The sequence below is a fragment of the Moschus berezovskii genome, chromosome 2 (genome assembly GCF_049115385.1).
Source record: "Moschus berezovskii isolate FMDL1 chromosome 2, NW_MosBer_1.0, whole genome shotgun sequence".
NCBI classification, from domain to species: domain Eukaryota; kingdom Metazoa; phylum Chordata; class Mammalia; order Artiodactyla; family Moschidae; genus Moschus; species Moschus berezovskii.
Window position 1 is genome coordinate 103,621,024 of NC_142461.1, and position 19,130 is coordinate 103,640,153.

The 19,130-nt window shown below is 35.8% G+C and overlaps 1 protein-coding gene across 1 annotated transcript in view; it reads left to right on the top strand.

The window, feature by feature from the left end:
• The window catches only part of PSMD14 (proteasome 26S subunit, non-ATPase 14), a 104,575-nt gene that overhangs the window by 83,794 nt on the left and 1,651 nt on the right, over positions 1–19,130 (top strand). The window contains exons 9-11 of the mRNA XM_055397010.2: positions 803–877; positions 7,064–7,189; positions 17,874–17,936. Of these exons, the coding sequence (XP_055252985.1) occupies positions 803–877; positions 7,064–7,189; positions 17,874–17,936 (264 nt within the window). The remainder of the gene's footprint in view (positions 1–802; positions 878–7,063; positions 7,190–17,873; positions 17,937–19,130) is intronic.

Below are 19,130 nucleotides of genomic sequence, written 5' to 3' on the forward strand. Positions count from 1 at the left end.
CTGTTTTTCTTGGTGATCAAGTATAGTAGAAAGAAGTACTTAGCCAAGTGGGCACACAGACAGGTCCATATTTTAGAGATTAACTTTTCTGCTGAAATTCCCACTTTTGAACTTGAAGGCACTACCTACTTGATTTTCAATTACGGTATTTAGATAAAAGTAGTAAAACTAACACAAGCAGTATGAAAGATTAACAGGGACAATAATAAACAAATATAAATTTAATCCAAATGATATTTACAAGTACTGCTTAGTGAGATTGCCTGTCACTAGACCCAGTACAGAACAGATTCTATTTTATTAATTTAGAGACATGTGCAGACAGTTACTTTTCAAATATTAGAACTGAATTAAAAAGGGAAACTCCAGATTAATGTTGTGGGTGAAGGAATAATTATTTTATTACAGCTTTTTAGGCTTTTCTCTAAGTAAGAAAGAGCCCCTGCCTAGATGATCATAAAATTAGGCTTAATAAATTATGTGCTATTTATAAATTGTGAATAGTTAATTTCTAAGTTAGATTATGATGAAGTAAAACTGTATGTGACTCTGAGCAAGGCTACTAAAACTGTTGAATTTGTGCTGCTATATCATGCTTTAAAGAATGTGTGCCGTATACCTCAGAACCTCACTCCTAAACTTTAGCTGAGAAAAAAATAGTTCAATATTTATTTTGGAAAAAAAGTCATTTTTAGAAGATAAAAAAGGTATTGTCTACTGGATGTGTCAATAGTTTCAAACAGCTGTATTTATTTGATGAAAAATACTAATTTTTCCTTTTTCTAATCATTTATCTATATAGGCATTAATTCATGGACTAAACAGACATTATTACTCCATTACTATTAACTATCGGAAAAATGAATTGGAACAGAAGGTGAGCTTAAATTTTTTACCTTCAAGGAGGAAAAATGTCTATTTCAAACAACTGAACTATTACCTGGTTTATTTGAATTTAAATTGTTGACCTCTTTAATTTATTGTATTTAAAAGTTTTTTCATTCCTCTTGAATTGCAGCATAAAATAAAGGAATATTTTATTGGACAAATTGAAAGACAGTTTTACCTTCTTGGTATGTGCTAAAGCAGAGGAAGAAGTAGGAAACAAACATTCTAGATTGGTTTTATGATAAATTATAAAAATCTTTCTTATAGGTCTGTGATTTTTCTGATTAGTTTATCCTCTCCAAATAAATGACCTTTTGTCACTAAATTGCTAAATAGATAACTTTCCAGACTTGAATAAATTAGATTGTAATTGTATAGTGTTTTTTAAAAAGTACCATGGTTACAAAGGTGAGTCAAAAGGGAAGTGCATTTTAAGGATTTTCAGATATTCAGATATAAATTTGTACAACTATTTATAGTAGTAAAATTTGATACTTTAAAAATTACCTGTCATCTTGATGAATTAGCATTTTTTCGGTCGTTCAGGCATTCAGTCGTGTCCAACTCCTTGCGACCCCATGAACCGCAGCACACCAAGCCTCCCTGTCCATCACCAACTCCCTGAGTTTACCCATATCATCCTCTGTCGTCCCCTCCTCCTCCTGCCCTGAATCTTTCCCAGCATTAGGGTCTTTTGCAGTGAGTCAGCTCTTTGCATCAGGTGGCCAAAGTATTGGAGTCTCAGCTTCAACATCAGTCCTTCCAATGAACATCCAGAGCTAATCTCCTTTAGGATGAACTGGTTGGATCTCCTTGCAATTCAAGGAACTCTCAAGAGTCTTCTTCAAAGCATCAATTCTTCGGCACTCAGCTTTCTTTATAGTTCAACTCTTACATCCATACATGACTACTGGAAAAACCATAGTCTTGACTAGACAGACCTTTGTTGGCAAAGTAATGTCTCTGCTTTTTAATGTGCTGTCTAGGTTGCTGATAACATTCCTTCCAAGGAGTAAGCGTCTTTTAATTTCATGGCTGCAGTCAGCATCTGCAGTGATTTTGGACCCCCCAAAAATAAAGTCAGTCACTGTTTCCACTGTTTCCCCATCTATTTGCCATGAAGTGATGGGAAAAGATGCCATGATCTTAGTTTTCTGAATGTTGAGCTTTAAACAACCTTTTCACCCTCCTTTTTCACTTTCATCAAGAGGCTTTTCAGTTTCTCTTCACTTTCTGCCATAAGGGTGGTGTCATCTGCATATCTGAGGTTATTGATATTTCTCCTGGCAATCTTGATTCCAGCCTGTGCTTCTTCCAGCCCAGCGTTTTTCATGATGTACTCTGCATATAAGCACGGTGACAATATACAGCCTTGACGTACTCCTTTATTGATTTGGAACCAGTCTGTTGTCCATGTCCAGTTCTAACTGTTGCTTCCTGACCTGCATACAGGTTTCTCAAGAGGCAGGTCATGTGGTCTGGTATTCCCATCTCTTGAAGAATTTTCCACATTTTGTTGTCATCCACACAGTCAAAGGCTTTGGCATAGTCAATAAAGCAGATATAGATGTTTTTCTGGAACTCTCTTGTTCTTTTCCATGATCCAGCGGATGTTGGCAATTTGATCTCTGGTTCCTCTGCCTTTTTCAAAACCAGCTTGAACCATCTGGAAGTTCATGGTTCATGTATTGCTGAAGCCTGGCTTGGAGAATTTTGAGCATTACTTTACTAGTGTGTGAGATGAGTGCAATTGTGCGGTAGTTCGAGCATTCTTTGGCATTGCCTTTCTTAGGCATTGGAATGAAAACTGACCTTTTCCAGTGCTGTGGCCAAAAAATGCTGAGTTTTCCAAAAATTCTGGCATATTGAGTTCAACACTTTCACAGCATCATCTTTCAGGATTTGAAATAGCTCAACTGGAATTCCATTACCTCCACTAGCTTTGTTTGTAGTGATGCTTCCTAAGGCCCACTTGACTTCACAGTCCAGGATGTCTGGCTCTAGGTGAGTGATCACACCATCGTTATTATCTGGGTCATGAAGATCTTTTTTGTGCAGTTCTCCTGTGTATTCTTGCCACCTCTTCTTAATATCTTCTGCTTAGGTCCATACCATTTCTGTCCTTTATTGAGCTCATCTTTGCATGCAATGTTCCCTTGGTATCTCTGATTTTCTTGAAGAGATCTCTGACCTTTCCCATTCTATTGTTTTTCTCTTATTTCTTTGCATTGATCCCTGAGGAAGCCTTTCTTATCTCTCCTTGCTATTTTTTGGAACTCTGCATTCAGATGCTTATGTCTTTCCTTTTCTCCTTTGCTTTTCACTTCTCTTCTTTTCATAGCTATCTATAAGGCCTCCTCAGACAGCCATTTTGCCTTTTTGCATTTCTTTTTCATGGAGATGGTCTTGATCCCTGTCTCCTGTACAATGTCATGAACCTCTGTCCATAGTTCATCAGGTACTCTATCAATTCTAGTCCCTTAAATCTATTTCTCACTTCCACCATATAATCATAAAGGAATTGATTTAGGTCATACCTGAATGGTCTAATAGTTTTCCTCACTTTCTTCAATTTAAGTCTGAATAGTCAGCTCCCAGTCTATTTTTGCTGACTGTATAGAGCTTCTCCATCTTTGGCTGCAAAGAATATAATCAATCTGATTTCATTGTTGACCATCTGGTAATGTCCATGTGTAGAGTCTTCTCTTGTGTTGTTGGAAGAGGGTGTTTGCCATGACCAGTGTTTTCTTTTGGCAAAAACTCTATTAGCCTTTGTTTGCCCTGCTTCGTTCTGTACTCCAAGGCCAAATTTGCCTGTTACTCCAGGTGTTTCTTGACTTCCTACTTTTGCATTCCAGTCCCCTGTAATGAAAAGGACATCTTTTTTGGGTCAAATTTGATACTTTAAAAATTACCTAGCATCTTGATGAATTAGCATTCTTTCAGTTCAGTTCAGTTCAGTCGCTCAGTCGTGTCCAACTCTTTGCGACCCCATGAATCACAGCACGCAATTTAGGGTTATCTTGAGTACAGTTTTCTCTCAACTAGTTAGAAGTATTCTGCCTATTGCTTTTTGAAATTATAATCTGAACTGCTTTTTTCTTTATTACTGCAATTGGTCGTCCTCCAAATAAGGAGAAAGACTTTAAGAAGTCTTAAAGAGCATGAGTACTATTGACAGCCAATAAGCTTTGAATACCGCATGCACTCTAAAGTTCAAACATGATAAGTAATCAGTAGTAAACAAGATCTTCTTACTAGTTGAAAGTGTTCCCCACAGTTACCTTAGAAGGGATTCTAGTGCATATGGTGTGTGGGAGGTGGAATAAGAGGGCTCCCTGTAATACTCCCTCTTTCAACCAGATCACTTCCATTTTCTGGCTCATTTATATTTTGTGGGGAGCATGTGCCATGTAAGATTTTCTGAAGTTTGATAAACTATTGATTTAAAACTTCTAAGCCACCAGTAAACTCCCTCAAAGGTCCTAGGTGCTTGAGCATGGTTTTGAGTGAGGTGCTGCAGGGGGCCAGTTCTTCCTTGACCTGAGGGGAGACATAGAGCCGTGAAGCTCTCTTCCATCTGTTTGCTTTTGGTCCAAAGTTCATACCAGCTTTGGTAGATTTAGTTGATAACTGAGAGTACATTTTCAACACTTATTTTAATTTTATGTAGACTAGGTACAGGCCATGGATAAAAAGGGTACTACTCAGACACAAACTGAAAAATTCATTCAGATACATAAATATAAATATATTGTCAGTCTTATATCTGACACCCAACTGTTTGAAAATATCCATCTAATTAATTACATCAGGCTTTCTTTTTCTTTTTTCTTTTATAGTGTCCTATAAACCTAGCTACCATCCTTGGTATAAAAAAGCACACATATAAATAATAGTATAGGCAATGGCAAGCCACTCCAGTACTCTTGCCTAGAAAATCCCATGGATGGAGGAGCCTGGTAGGCTGTAGTCCGTGGGGTCACTAAGGGTCGGACATGACTGAGCGACTTCACTTTCACTTTTCACTTTCACACATTGGAGAAGGAAATGGCAACCCACTCCAGTGTTCTTGCCTGGAGAATCCCAGGGATGGGGGAGCCTGGTGGGCTTCTGTCTATGGGGTCACACAGAGTTGGACACAACTGAAGTGACTTAGCAGCAGCATGTTCCTAGCATAGCTCCATTCAGGTGCTTTCTTAATGTCAAAAGCCCTGCCTTTATTCTTATCCCACCAACTTGTATACTTAACTCCAAGTCTTACCTGAGGGGCCCAGTGCAACCCTTGTCCAGGCAGGGTGGGATTATTATTCTGCTCTGTGGGAAATTTTTTGTTTGCTTTTGAAGTATACAAAAATCCTGTTCTCAACACTTAATTATAGGTAGCTTTATAACATTGGTATATATAGCTTTATAGCATTCTCTGGGTTGGGAAGATCCCGTGGATAAGGAAATGGCAACTCACTCCAGTATTCTTGCTTGGAGAATTCCATGGACAGAGAAACCTGGTGGGCTACAGTCCATGGGATCACAAAGAGCTGGACACAACTGAGCGAATAACACTTTCATTTTCTTATAACATTGGTAGTTGCAATTGCACCAAAATTTCCTCAAGATGTATTTTCTAAAACATTATCTATGGTGAAGATGGGAAGCAATCAAAGAAATTGGGGCTACATGTGCAGGAGTTTTCCAGGTTTTTTCAAACTACTCTTGCCTCCATGAGCACTAGGGAAGGAATCAGGGAATTTGGAGCTTTTGTGTCTTTAAAATTCTCATAAGTGATTTTGACTTATAGCTTATTCTTTAGCATAAGGAAAACTTTGTACTGATTTTAGCTGCAAACACTTCTTTTAAACTAAACTCACTTCTGACTCTGTCTTTAGAGCCTTGTGCCTTGTGGATCTCACTTAAAGTATACTGCTTCTAGGACCTACTGTATAGCACAGGGAACTCTGTTTAATGGTATATGACAGCCTGGATGGGAGGGGACTTTGGGGGAGAATGGTTATTTGGCTGAGTCCATTTGCTGTTCCCCTGAAGCTATCACAACATTGTTAATCGGTACACCCCAATACAAAATAAAAAATAAAGTATACTGGTTTTCATAGCAAGAAAACAACAATCATTCTGTAGCCACCATTTTTTTGATATTGTGTAATTTTATCAATCATTTAGAAAACTCTTCTTATTCACTGGTAGTCCTCAACTGAAGGACATTATTTATAGAATGGGACTTTAAGAAGAACTGTCTTAGGAATTTGAACTTGAAAACTGACGAATTTCCAAGAATATGTATTCAGAACTAGGAGTCCAATTTGAGAAATAATGAGCTAAGGTGTTTAGTTGCATGATCACTAAGAGGATCTGATCCTAGTTTGCTGATATGATTGCAAACTGGATGAATCTGATTTTTTTCCCAGTTTTATGACTTTTCATTCTGATATAAAATTTAAATTAAAAAAATTATAGACAGAATATTAGAATTTGAAGGAAACTTGGAGATTTCAAGCCTTCAATTCATAGATAATGTAAACAAAGGCTCAGAAAGACTCAACACAAAGTCATGCAGTAAATGGAAGCATTTACGTCCTTATCTTGGTAATTTGAAGCTGGGCTATATGAACTGTTAGAAATCCTATGCATAGCATAGTAGTTTCATTCATTCAGTATATACTTATTTGCTATGATTAGATTATGATCTAGATTCTAGAATCTAGACCTTGGTGATCTTGAGTTAAAGTTCTTGCCCTGTTGATTTCTCTTTAGTGAGAGAGGGAGATGCACTAAACAAGAAAACACGTTTGAGCCGTTTATAGTGTTATAAAAATAATAAAACAGGTTAAGGAAAGAAAGATATTTAGGATAGTGTGGAGTGGCTTTTTTATAAGGTGGTGAGAAGTGGCATCTATCTCTAAGGAAGTGAGAAAAGTAAGCTATACAAAGATAAAGAAAATAGCCTTTGAGGCAAAGGGACAGCAAATGCAAAGGCCATGGGGTTGGAGTATTCCTTAGAGTTTTATTAATATAAGTTTAGGAGGGTGCTGTTATTTAAATTAATAAAATTAAATTTAAATTCATTAATTCCAAAAGTTGTTTGTGAAGTTGTTTTTCAAGACATAAAGGAAATTTCTTCAGTATCGAAGCATAATTAATTTTTCTTTATGTTTTTTAGATGTTATTAAATTTGCATAAGAAGAGTTGGATGGAAGGTTTGACACTTCAGGACTACAGTGAACACTGTAAACATAATGAATCAGTGGTAAAAGAGATGTTGGAATTAGCAAAAAATTACAATAAGGTAAAAACTTATTTTCAACATTTCTTATAACCTTTGGAATATGTGTGATTAGATATCAGGCATTATGTAAACAGTTAAAAGCAGAGTGGCCTATTTCATAGATCAAACAGTAAATATCTTAGGCTTTACAGGCCATCCCAGCCATCCGGTCTGTTGCGGTTACTCAACTCTGCCCTTAAAATGTACAAGTAGCCACAGACAATAAATACATAAAGGAATGCTTGAAGCTGTGTCTTAGTAAAACATTTACTAAAATTGGCATCTGGTGAGATTTGACCCATGGTCTGTAGTTAGCCAGCCCCTGTTGCAGACCATGTAAAATGGTCTTTTACATTTGAAATCTCTCCATTATTCCGAGGACTTTTTCTTGGAAGGGAAGGAGGAACAAGGAGATGTGAACAACAATAGCATTTAGTACTTCATAACCATGCGAAGAGTTGACTCACTGGAAAAGACTCTGATGCTGGGAGGGATTGGGGGCAGGAGGAGATGGGGACGACAGAGAATGAGATGGCTGGATGGCATCACCGACTCGATGGACATGAGTTTGAGTGAACTCCGGGAGTTGGTGATGGACAGGGAGGCCTGGAGTGCTGTGATCCAAGGGGTCGCAAAGAGTTGGACACGACTGAGCGACTGAACTGAACTGAACATGTAACTTATGAAATTTCCTGTTTTTCATTAAATAAGTATTTATTGAAAATCCGTTAGATGTCAGGCTCTGGGATATAGTAAGAAGTAAGACCTATCCTCGTGGAATTTATTTTCTGGCAGAGGAAACAGAAATTCAACAAATAAAGACCAACACATTATAATTAGTGCTGTGAAAACAGTAAACAGGATGATATAAAGAAGAGCAAGGGGAGACTACTTCATATGAGGAAGTAAGAAAAGTTATAATTTTGAGAATCTCCTAAAAATGTTTATTGTATGCTAAAGTGTGTGTGTGGCTTTCCAGGTGGCTCAGTGGTAAAGAATCCACCTGCCTATGTAGGAGACATAGGAGACTTGGATTCGATTCCTGGTTCGGAAAGATCCCCTGGAATAGGAAATGGCAAATCACTCCAGTATTCTTGCCTGGGAAATCTCATGGTCAGAAGAGCCTGGCAGGGCACAGTCCATAGGGTTTCAAAATGTTGGATGTGACTGAAAGACTGATCACGTGCACATACACACACAAATATACATGGTCATGATAACATTTTATTCACTGATTTCTGTTCTTTTACAATTTGAAGCTAGAATTCCAAAATCAAGGTGTTGGCAGCGCCTTCCTCCCTGTGTAGCCTCTAGTAGGGGAGGGTCCTTGTTTTTCTTTTCCAGCTTCTGTTGGTCCCTAGGTATTCTTTGGCTTGTGGCAGCATAATTCTAAGCTATAACCAAGGTTATGATTTCAGTGTATCCTTTTAGGGTGGACATGGTTCAACTCCTATGTTTTTCTACTTTTTTGACCAAAATCCATATAATGAATAGATTTTACATTTCGACCCAATACATGCAATGTATTTGTATGCATGTGTAAATATTACAACAGAAGTAAAGTGAAGTGAAAGGCTCTCAATCGTGTCCGAATCTGCAAGCCCGTGAGACTATATGGTTCATGGAATTCTCCAGGCCAGAATACTGGAGTGGGTTGCCTTTCCCTTCTCCAGGGATTACAACAGAAGTTCTGTGAAACAATATTTACCCTTTTACAAGTGATGTATTCTGTTTTCTTTCTCGTCTGACTTGATTTCATTCTGTTTCAGTTATATATATACATATTATGTACATGGACATATAGCTTGCGATCTATTAAAGGATCGAAAACCTGTGATTTGTAAAGCATATATACACACTGTATGTACAGTGTTATGGTTATAAATATTTATCAAATATCTTCTGTACAATTTTCAGTGAAAACAGGGATTCTTCCTTCATTTTTAGGAAAATAAGAGCAGTAAGAAAAGTTCAGTACCAGAGTACTAGACCATAACTGGTGTGTTTGATAACACCTTAATATTCAAATTTTCCACAGACCAGCTGCATCAGTTTCACTTGTAATCTTGTTCAAAATGCAGGCTCTTTGACCTACTAAATCAGAATCTACATTTTAACAAGATTTCCAAGAAATTTGTATACCCATTCAAGTTAGAACTTAGAGAACACTGCCATAGAGAAGTCCAGGTAAAGTCCTGTAGTTCAAAGCTTTTTGCTTTCATCTGGGAGAGATCCAGGATGCTGTTTTAGAGAATAATAACATTTGAACTAGACCTTAAAGCATGAGTAAGATTTGGCTATACAAAGAAATGTTACTCCAAGCCAGCTGAATGTCATGAGCAAAGACTCGGAGACAAAATAGGCAAGGGCATCTTTAGGAAATTGTGTTTGGGTAGAGTACATAATAAGCGTGTATATAAAAGGGTAAATAGTGGGGAATAGAGATTTTTAAATTACTGAAGTCAGATAACAGTCTGGATAGTTTTTTTTTTAATTTTTATTTTTTTTTAGTTTTATTTTTTGATTAGGGGCATGATATACTCAGAACCTGACTTTAGAAACATAATTTGACAAGGATATAGAAGAAAGTATTGTAAGAGGAGATTTGAAATGGAGATTCTTCTTAGGAGGAACTTCCTGTTACCCAAACAATAGGTAGTAAGTGTCTGTGTGGATTATAGTAGTGGTAGTAGGAACAGAGGTATCAACAGATTAGTAAAGTAAAATGTGCCAGTTGGATAGATAAAGTGGAAGAAGAAGGAATCAACGATGAATTAAAGTTCTCCTGCCTAGGTAACTCGAAGTATGTTAATACTGTTAACATTTCCAATTTAAGTAGAAGTAGAAGGATTGAGGGGCTTCCCTGGTAAAGAATCTGCCTGCAGTGCAGGAGATGCCGGTTTGATCCATGGGTCAGGAGGATCCCCTGGAGGAAAGCATGGCAACCCACTCCAGTATTCTTGCCTGGAGAATCTCATGGACAGAGGAGGGTGGGCTATAGTTCATAGGGTTGCACAGAGTCAGACGCCGCTGAAGCAACTTAGCACACATGCATGCACTGAAAGATTGAGAAAGGATATAAAGAGATTAAACAAGTAAGGAATTCCCTGGCAGTCCATTAGTTAGGATTCCACACTTTAACTGCTGAAGGTACAGGTTTAATCCTTGGTCAGGGAACTAAGATCCCACAAGCCACAGTGTGGCAAAAAAGAAAAATAGAATTTAAATAAGCTGTTCACTAAGTGGGACTAAAAGTTGACAGCAAGGGCTAGAGCTTTTGGAGACAGTTAAAATTGATATTGTCACAGCAAAAAAAAAAAAAAATTTTTTTTTAAATTTAAAGACATCTTACAAAATATTAGCCAAGAGATAGTGTATACGATTTGCCAAGAGTTAACAACCAATCTTTTGAGAGAATGGAGAGCTTTGGAAAAAATGTTGATGGGCCCATACAAGCTAAAATCCAGCAGAATTAGGGTTGGCTTTGAAGAGCATTGCCCTGATTTATATGTAGTGTTCCAGCTAAAAATCTCCATTGGTTCTAGATTATAGGGAAATATATATATAATGTTTCTAGTATATGTTGTAGAGATTAAAGAGAAGAAATTGTTTGTCATATTTAAAACAGTTAACTTTTATAAATTAAAAAGTTAAGACAAGTTATTATTCAGCAGACTGTAGGAATGGTTTTCATTTCTCTGTAACGTTACAAGTTTAAGTAAATTCTTATTGGTATCACTGCCAGGAAATAACCTATTTATGGTTACTGCTGCCCATCCACAGAAGTTTTTCCTATTTTACAGTTTTAAAAAATCTCTGTAGTACTCAAAAACTTGTAAGGTTTGGTTATAAAATGAAAACAATGTGTAAGCTGTGATATGAAGGAGTCCAAATTTGGGGCTGTAATTCCCTCTGTGATTGAAAGAGAATGTGGTGGAGTTTTTAGTAACACTTAAAATATAAAAAGAAAGGCCCATACAACTAGTTCCTCATAGTATTCTTTTTAATTGGTTGGTGTTTTAAACTAAGGTAATTACAGTTAGGTGCCAGTTAGCTCTGAAAGTGAAAGAAGGTTAGAAAATAATTAAATTCTTTTGTATCAGCTTTTTGATTTTAAGTCTGAAGTCCACGCTGAGATTCTGCTTGACTGTTAATTGTTGATTTTTCTATAATTACTGAACTTCAACACCCACAACTCTTTTATTCCAAATCTACTAGTTTATTCATGCCAAGATGCATCAGTATTTCAAAACTGATAATATTTGATTAGATATTTGTAAATAAGTACGCCAGTGAAGAAAGGAATTGTAGAAGACATTTTTAAGAATAGCATTAAAACATAAAAATTTACTTTGTTTTCAAACATGTGGCCCTGTAAATTCAGAGATTTGATAGTTTACATTTTGGGTAGAAAAACGTCCTGTTTAGTAACCTGAAAGAAAGTTTGGATGCAACTTTTACGTAACATAAAATAAGTAATTACATGATTACATGTGGTTTACTAAAGTAGCTGTATTAAATAAGAAAGTCTTGTTTTGTGCTAGTGCAATAAGATAAGAAAAACAAAATAATATATAAGTATTAGGAAATCAGGCCAGATTATCATTATTTAAGTATGATATGTTTGCAGTCAAACATAGAAATATATGAAACTAAACTAGAATACTATTAGAACTATTATGATTGAAAATTATATAGGTTACAGTAACCATGAAGTTACATATGGTAAAATGAGTTATAAAAGGCAAATCAATTCACAGTAGCATCCAAAATTACAAAATACTTAGGAATAACTACCATAAAAATGTAAACGTATAAATATATATGACTTCTTTGAAATACAGTAAAAAAATTTTTTGTGAATAAATCCCCTTGTTTCTGTAAGGGAAGACTCAATATTTGTAAAGCTGTGGTCAAGCTTCCCAAAGGTTACTTTAGTGTTAGTAAAAATATCAGTGAGCTTTTAAAATTTTGACAACAACAAAGTTTGTCTGCAATAAAAATGACATTTATTGAATGCTTGTTAGGAGTCTGGCCAGCAGAAAATATTTATACCTATAACACAGCAAAGGCTAGTATCCAAAGAGTACATAATAGACACATAATTCCTACAAAATAATTTTAAAATACAATAATAAATTGATAACAAAACTGGAAAACTCACTGAAGACAAGTGGCATATAAACATGAAGAAAAGTTCAACTTTATTATAAAGTATTCAAAGAAAAAATTAATAATATAAGTAGTTTCTTTTTTCTTTTCAAATAGAAAAAAAGTGGTTTGGGAGAATGTGCCACTAGTGGGAAAATAAAGTGATATATGACATTTTTCAAGGCCCTCTCCCATTTTATCTTTCACTTGTAAGCACATGCAGCTCTTTAAGCCAGCATGTTCTCTTTTAGGGATTTATTATGAAGAATGGAATTCTATAAGTACTAACTTATGTATATAAAACAACATTGTGTAGCAATATTAAAAGTTCCTGCTATGTTACCTTCCCTCCATTTTTCAGTGATAACCTCTCTATCTCTCATATATCTCAATGTATTATGCTGTTAACAGTGTCATCTCTAAGGTGGACGGTAGGGGATGTAAATCCTGAATTTTTTTCAGTTTTTGCACCAAGTATGTTTTATTTATAATTAAGATTGTGTTAGCTTGAAGTAACAACGGCTTAAACAAGATAGGAGTGTATATATCTTGCAGTTCAAGGCCATGTGAAACTTTGAAATTACTGCAAACCCAGGTATCTCCATCTTTTGCCCTACTTTCCCTGTATTGGCTTTTGTCCTTTGTATTTCCTCATGATTCCTGGTGGTTGCTAAAACTTCAGCCATCCCATCTGAGTTTCAAGCAACAGGAAGAAATGCAGGGGCAAAAAAGGATACTTCTCAGATAAATCAGTTCCTTTTCAGGATCCTTTCTATAAGTCCCACACAGCACTTCTGATTATATCTCATTTGCCAATGAACTTAATCAAGTGGAAATACTTTGCTTTGAGAAAAGCTCTGTAATACAGTCATTTATCTGGGAGCATGGCTGTGGCTGTGTTTAATAAAATCAAGGTTATATTACAAAAGAAGGAAAAGACATATTGGGTATGTAACTAGTAGTAGACTCTGCCATAGAAATTTTTTTTTACAAGCTACAGTTTCTATTATGCATACAACACTTGTATGGGCACACACATATGCTCTTTATTTTATATGTTTTATATAATTACATTTAAAAGTTGGATTCCTTCTAGTATTTTTAGAAAGAATTTACACTGTTCAGGGTCACTTAATAAATCATGGGTTTGCTTTATTCAGAATGTGTCATTAAAAATTAATTATTTCCCAGATTGCCATGAATGTTGCTTTGAGGTCTTTGGAGATAGATAGGACTATATTTAGGTCACAATTTTATTGTGACTTATTATTGGCTGTGTGTCCCCATCATTCATTGAGTATACTCCTTTTTTGTTTATTTCATACTGTATTATAATTTGTGATTTATAGGCAGGTAGAGTAAACCTCAAATGTGACCTTCTTGAAGAACTGTCTTGTAGTGAGTACTTAATAGTTACTTACTAATATATAAAATAATGTACTCTTGAGGACATGCATGAAATGTACTGGAGTGTTATAAGCACTTTCAAAAGGAGCGTTACAAAGAAAATTTATAGTATGAATATTGATGTAATTAACATATAGGAAGAAGTTAGTGCCTAATTTCTCTATGTAAAATGTAGATTATTTCACTGGAACGTTTTAAGGATTCTGTAAATTACTATGTATATGTTAACATTTAATTATTAGTGATTGTAGGAAACCCATTTTTTTTGTTCTCCATATTCACACCTGTAATACTTTCTCAGAGTTTTCTGATTGTTTCATGTTAACTTTGCTTTCCCAAGTATGTTTTATAAAAGCCATTTTAAACTTACTCTCAATCCTCATAACCCATAATGTGATTTTCAGTTAAATAGTCAATTCATTGATTCTATAAAAATGAAGAAAAAAGTAAAATGCCTATGTTACATTCACTGGCAGTTATGCAGAGATTGTTTAGTGATGAAATAATATACCATACATGTGATTTTTATAAAGCATATGCTTAAATGGGAGCATGGCATGTTATAGAGTGAATACAGCAAACATGTCAAAGGGGAAAAAAGAAGCCCAAGAAATGGGCTTGGGTAGAATGATTGGTTGGTATCACCAACTTAATGGACATGAGTTTGAGCAAACTCTGGGAGATGGTGAAAGCAGGGAAGCCTGGTGTGCGCCAGTCCACGGGGTTGCAAAGAATCAGACACGACTTAGTGACTGAACAGCAATAAAGTGAAATAAGAGACATGATGTCAAAAATCCAGAGGTTAAAGAATTAAAAAAGAAATAGGTGTATTAGAAAAGGTCTTCAGAAAGTCCAGGTAAACGGAATCTATTGTAATTTACAAGGTGGAGAGATCCTTAAAATCAATTAATGAAGTGCCAAGGATGCAATCTGTGTTTGTCAAAGGGAAAATAAAATTTAAAACAGAGGCTTTCCATTTGAGAAATTTGACCATTACCAGGAAAAAGACAGTGAGATTAATGGGTTTGGTAAAAGCCTATTTAAGATAGGGGGTATATCTGAGGGGATTGTGATAACATAACAGACCAAATTCCAGGAATTTCTTAGAACTGTGCAGACCGTGCATGATGGGATAGCCATCTGGGGGTCTTTGTTGATAAACTGTTAAAAACGTTTCTAGTGTGAATAGCCACAAACATTTTCAGTGCTTTTTTGTTGGTTGAGTAAACCGAAGAGCACGAATGCAAAAGCAAAATTTGATGCCAAATCACAGAAGTTGCCATAAACACAGAAGTTCCCCTAGTGAGGACATTGCCTGTGCCTGAATTTCATTTGTTTCTGCTGGTACCATTTCTTAATTTTTCCTGGTGACTAGCCAGAATGAAGACAAACTGGTCTTGCCCAGAATGGTAAAGTGGTAAAGGTAACTTAGGTAGATGGAGAGAATACTTAGGGGTTTGTTGTGATGATCTGGTCTATCTCAGAATGTAAGAGATGTGCTTACTCTTTTGTCATGGGGGTTTGCAACCTTCGTATATGCCTAAATCTACAGCTGCTCCTCATTTTCCAGATGGCATCTATGGCTGGGAGTACTTTTTACCATCTGCACTGCTCAAAGAGTTTGTGAACTCTCTCTTTTAATTATTGGAGATGGAAAAACTAATTGGTAAAGTGGATAAATGATAGAAAAGATTTTAAAAACTGAGAGCTTTTTATATTCTTTTTATATTGTTTAACCTTTCAAATAAGATCAGTGCTTTAAGTGGTTTTTTACTTTCCTCTTTGCATGTCTGCCATCTTTGATATTTGCAACCCTCCAGAATACTGCATAATAACTGTTTTGTACATGGATTGGTATTTTGAGCCAAATTCCAAAACCCTTACCTCCTTCCAATACTGTAAAGTACTACTGTTGGCATGAGCATGGAACAGCTAACGCTGAATGGATATAGAGTACAAACTTATGTGAATTGTTCCATTCATCTGATGTTTTCAGGTTGGTAAGACACAGTGTCATGATTTGTAAAGGTAATTTAGAAAGACAAACTTTTTATGTGTTGCTAGTGTTTGCATGTATGTAAGGTACTAAGATAATGGGAGGCACAATTTTGGAGATCCTTTTTTTAACTAGCTGAGAATAATGAGTGACATCTGACTCTGAAAATGAACATATTCTCTGTCTAGGGAATTCTGGATTTGGAGTGTTATTAACTTATTTTCTCTTCTTTCAGTCTTATGAGTCATAAATGTATTTCCTAATGATGTGTTGTAAATAAGGATCCTGTAATAATCAGTAGATAGATACAATACTTACTCACCATCTTTTCTCTTTAGGCTGGTTCTACTGGGGAAAATTCTCCAGATAGTTTGTCCATTTATAAAATTAGATACTTGCCATCTTTGCTCATTTTCAAGTTCTCTGTTTACAAAACTATTAAGAAGGTGTGAAATGCAGCCAAACTTCCCAGTTTATGGGAAATGTCTGATGATTGCATTTCCTACATGTTCATTGTTCACACATGAAGAAATTTGGCAGCTGTGAGATTATTAAGTTTAGAGTATCCAAATCTAACCCTCACTGGGATTTTGGTTTCCTGCTTTCTACCCCTACCTTCTAAACCGCCCACCCCCAACCCTTTGTAACCATATTAAGTGCTGTGGTATTATTTCTTAAGATTGATGATACTTAAATTTTCATTTTCCATTTATTAAAATGCTATGAATAAATCATAGACAAGGAGTTCACCTGATGCAGAGTCCTAGTTTCAGGCAGTGGCATACTCAAAACTGTTAAGAAGGAGGTTCCTTAAACTTAGAATTCTCAGTAAAGAGTTTATGTGGTGGTGCCATTATTAGGGTAGAGGGCAAGAGTGGTAGCTAATATAAATGCTGTAATTATTTCAAAATTATTCTGCTAGAAAATTTATGATCGTACACATAAAAGTTTGTAGCTGATTCTGAAAATAGTAGAAAGTGATTTATTTATATGGTTTGATTGATTTAATTTTTACTTGATTTGGCATTTAATTCAAGTAATTTTGGGGTGTTGAAAACCTCAGATTACTCTATTTCTTCATGATTGTGAAAAATCATGTGGAGAAATGAGAATTTTTTCTGAATACATATTTTACTTTTAGAGATTTAAATATGTAGAAGTATTAAGGGAGGATACTATATGATCTGTTAGGTGTGGATCAAAAGTCAGCAGCAGGTCCTTTGATCCTAAGTGTTTTGCTGTGCTATGCTTCGTCGCTCAGTCGTGTCTGACTCTTTGTGACCCCATGGACTGTATCCTGCCAGGCTCCTCTGTCCATGAGATTCTCCAGGCAAGAATACTGGAGTGGGTTGCCATGCCCTCCTCCAGGGGATCTTCCCAACCCAGGGATCATACCCAGGTCTCCCAAAATTGCAGGTCGGTTCTTTATTGTCTGAGCCACCAGGGAAGCCCCCTAAGTGTTTTGTGCTAAGTCACCTCAATCGTGTCCAACTCTTTGTGACCCTATGGACTGTGGCCCACAAGACTCCTCTGTCCTTGGGATTCAAGCAAGAACACTGGAGTGGGTTGCCATGCCCTCCTCCAGGGTATCTTCCCAACCCAGGGATTGAACTTGTGTGTCTTATGTTTCCTGCATTGGTAGATGGGTTCTTTACCAATTAGTGCCACCTGGGAAGCCTCCTAATAGATACTGGGTGTGCATGGGTTTGGCTCACAAGAAAAAGGAGACAAAAATAATAGGAAATTGTGGGAGAAACATAGAGAAAGTAGGAAAAGAAGATAAAATAAACTAGTTAGTACCCCAGTGCCACAAGCAGCTGCCTTAGCTTCTTCCTTCTTCCAGTTTAGCCATCCATCAGATAATTCCATAACAGTTTTCAAATGGTTAACACTTCATTTGGTGATCCAATTTGATGTTTTCAGTTTTTGGGGTTTTTTTTGGACAAATTTTCTTAAGTCTGTTTTCAAAATGATGGTAGTGATAGTTTTTATTACCCAGAAGGATTAGCAGAGTTGCTTTTTTGCCCAATAAATTGCTTGAATAAAAGATTCTGTGAATGAAAATTAATGATCATCATCATCTTTGATTATTTTGCAGTGGGAAAAGCACATTTAGAATTTGAAACTCTGTCCTTTATGTTTCATTCACAGGCTGTAGAAGAAGAAGATAAGATGACCCCTGAACAGCTGGCAATAAAGAATGTTGGCAAGCAGGTGAGGTGTACTGTAATAGGTTATATAGTCACATAATAACATGTTCTTGAGAGTTAAAACTATTTTTGGAGCCTGTATGATTTTTTTTTTCTCTGTGTTCACTCTACATTTTTCTTCTGTCATGTAAATGTGATGCTAATTTTAAAGGTCACTGAATTATTTGGTATCAGAGTCTTTTTGCCAGCTATAGAGAAGTAAATCACAAATATATACCTATGAGATACTATCTTTAGTGAAAATAGTAGAAATAAATTAGGAAACTTGCATCCTGAGTTAATTTTCAAAGTATTATTTTTATCTGAAATAATATTATCCTTGAAGATAATAGAATGGTGGGTTTATTTCATACATAACAGTTTTTTAAATGATATATATAATCTGTCAATATGTAGACTTCAATTTATAGGTAATATTCTAATAGGATTTTACTGAGTGAAGAGAAAGGGTTTCAAGTATTTGCTCTTTCACTTTACCAAGATGAAATATATATTTTAGTTCCTATTTTTCTGAAGGTTGGGGGGGAACACACCAACCAATTAAAAGAATCTACAGATTAATTAGACTGTTTTTTAAAGAATGTTGATTACATTTTTTCATTTCATGGAACATGGTTATCATATTGCTGATGTTGGCAGAATCTTGATATTTCAGATGCAAGACACTAAGCTGTCTTTGCTTTCAGCCATCCTACCATATGCTCTGATCCCATCACATCTCACAAGCTATGTAGGTTTGGGCCAGGACCATTCTTGGATGGGAAATCTCTAAGAATCACCCAGCTGCCACAAGAAGTAATGTAGATAACTGCGGGAAGTGTGTTACCAATTTGCTGCAAAACCAGTTACTCCAATAGAGCAGTAGGGGCAAAGGTTCTAACTTAAATATCATAATTGATGAAGTCAAATCCCACTGCATTCTGAATATTATGATTTAAATAACAGTAGAAACCCTCCAAAACCAAAATGAGACATAATTCATCTTATTCTTTCATTCTGTGTGATATAGTCACCCTTGTTGTCTTTTCCCACTACATATTTTATTCTAATATGTAATATTAGATCACCAACTTGGAACCTAGCATTCAGTAACTATTTCTTGAATAAATGACGCTGATGCTCTAGTTTCTTGATGTAGCTTCAATTTAACAGTTAGCAGCAAATAAAAGGAGTAAATTAAAAGTGAAACTGAAAATAT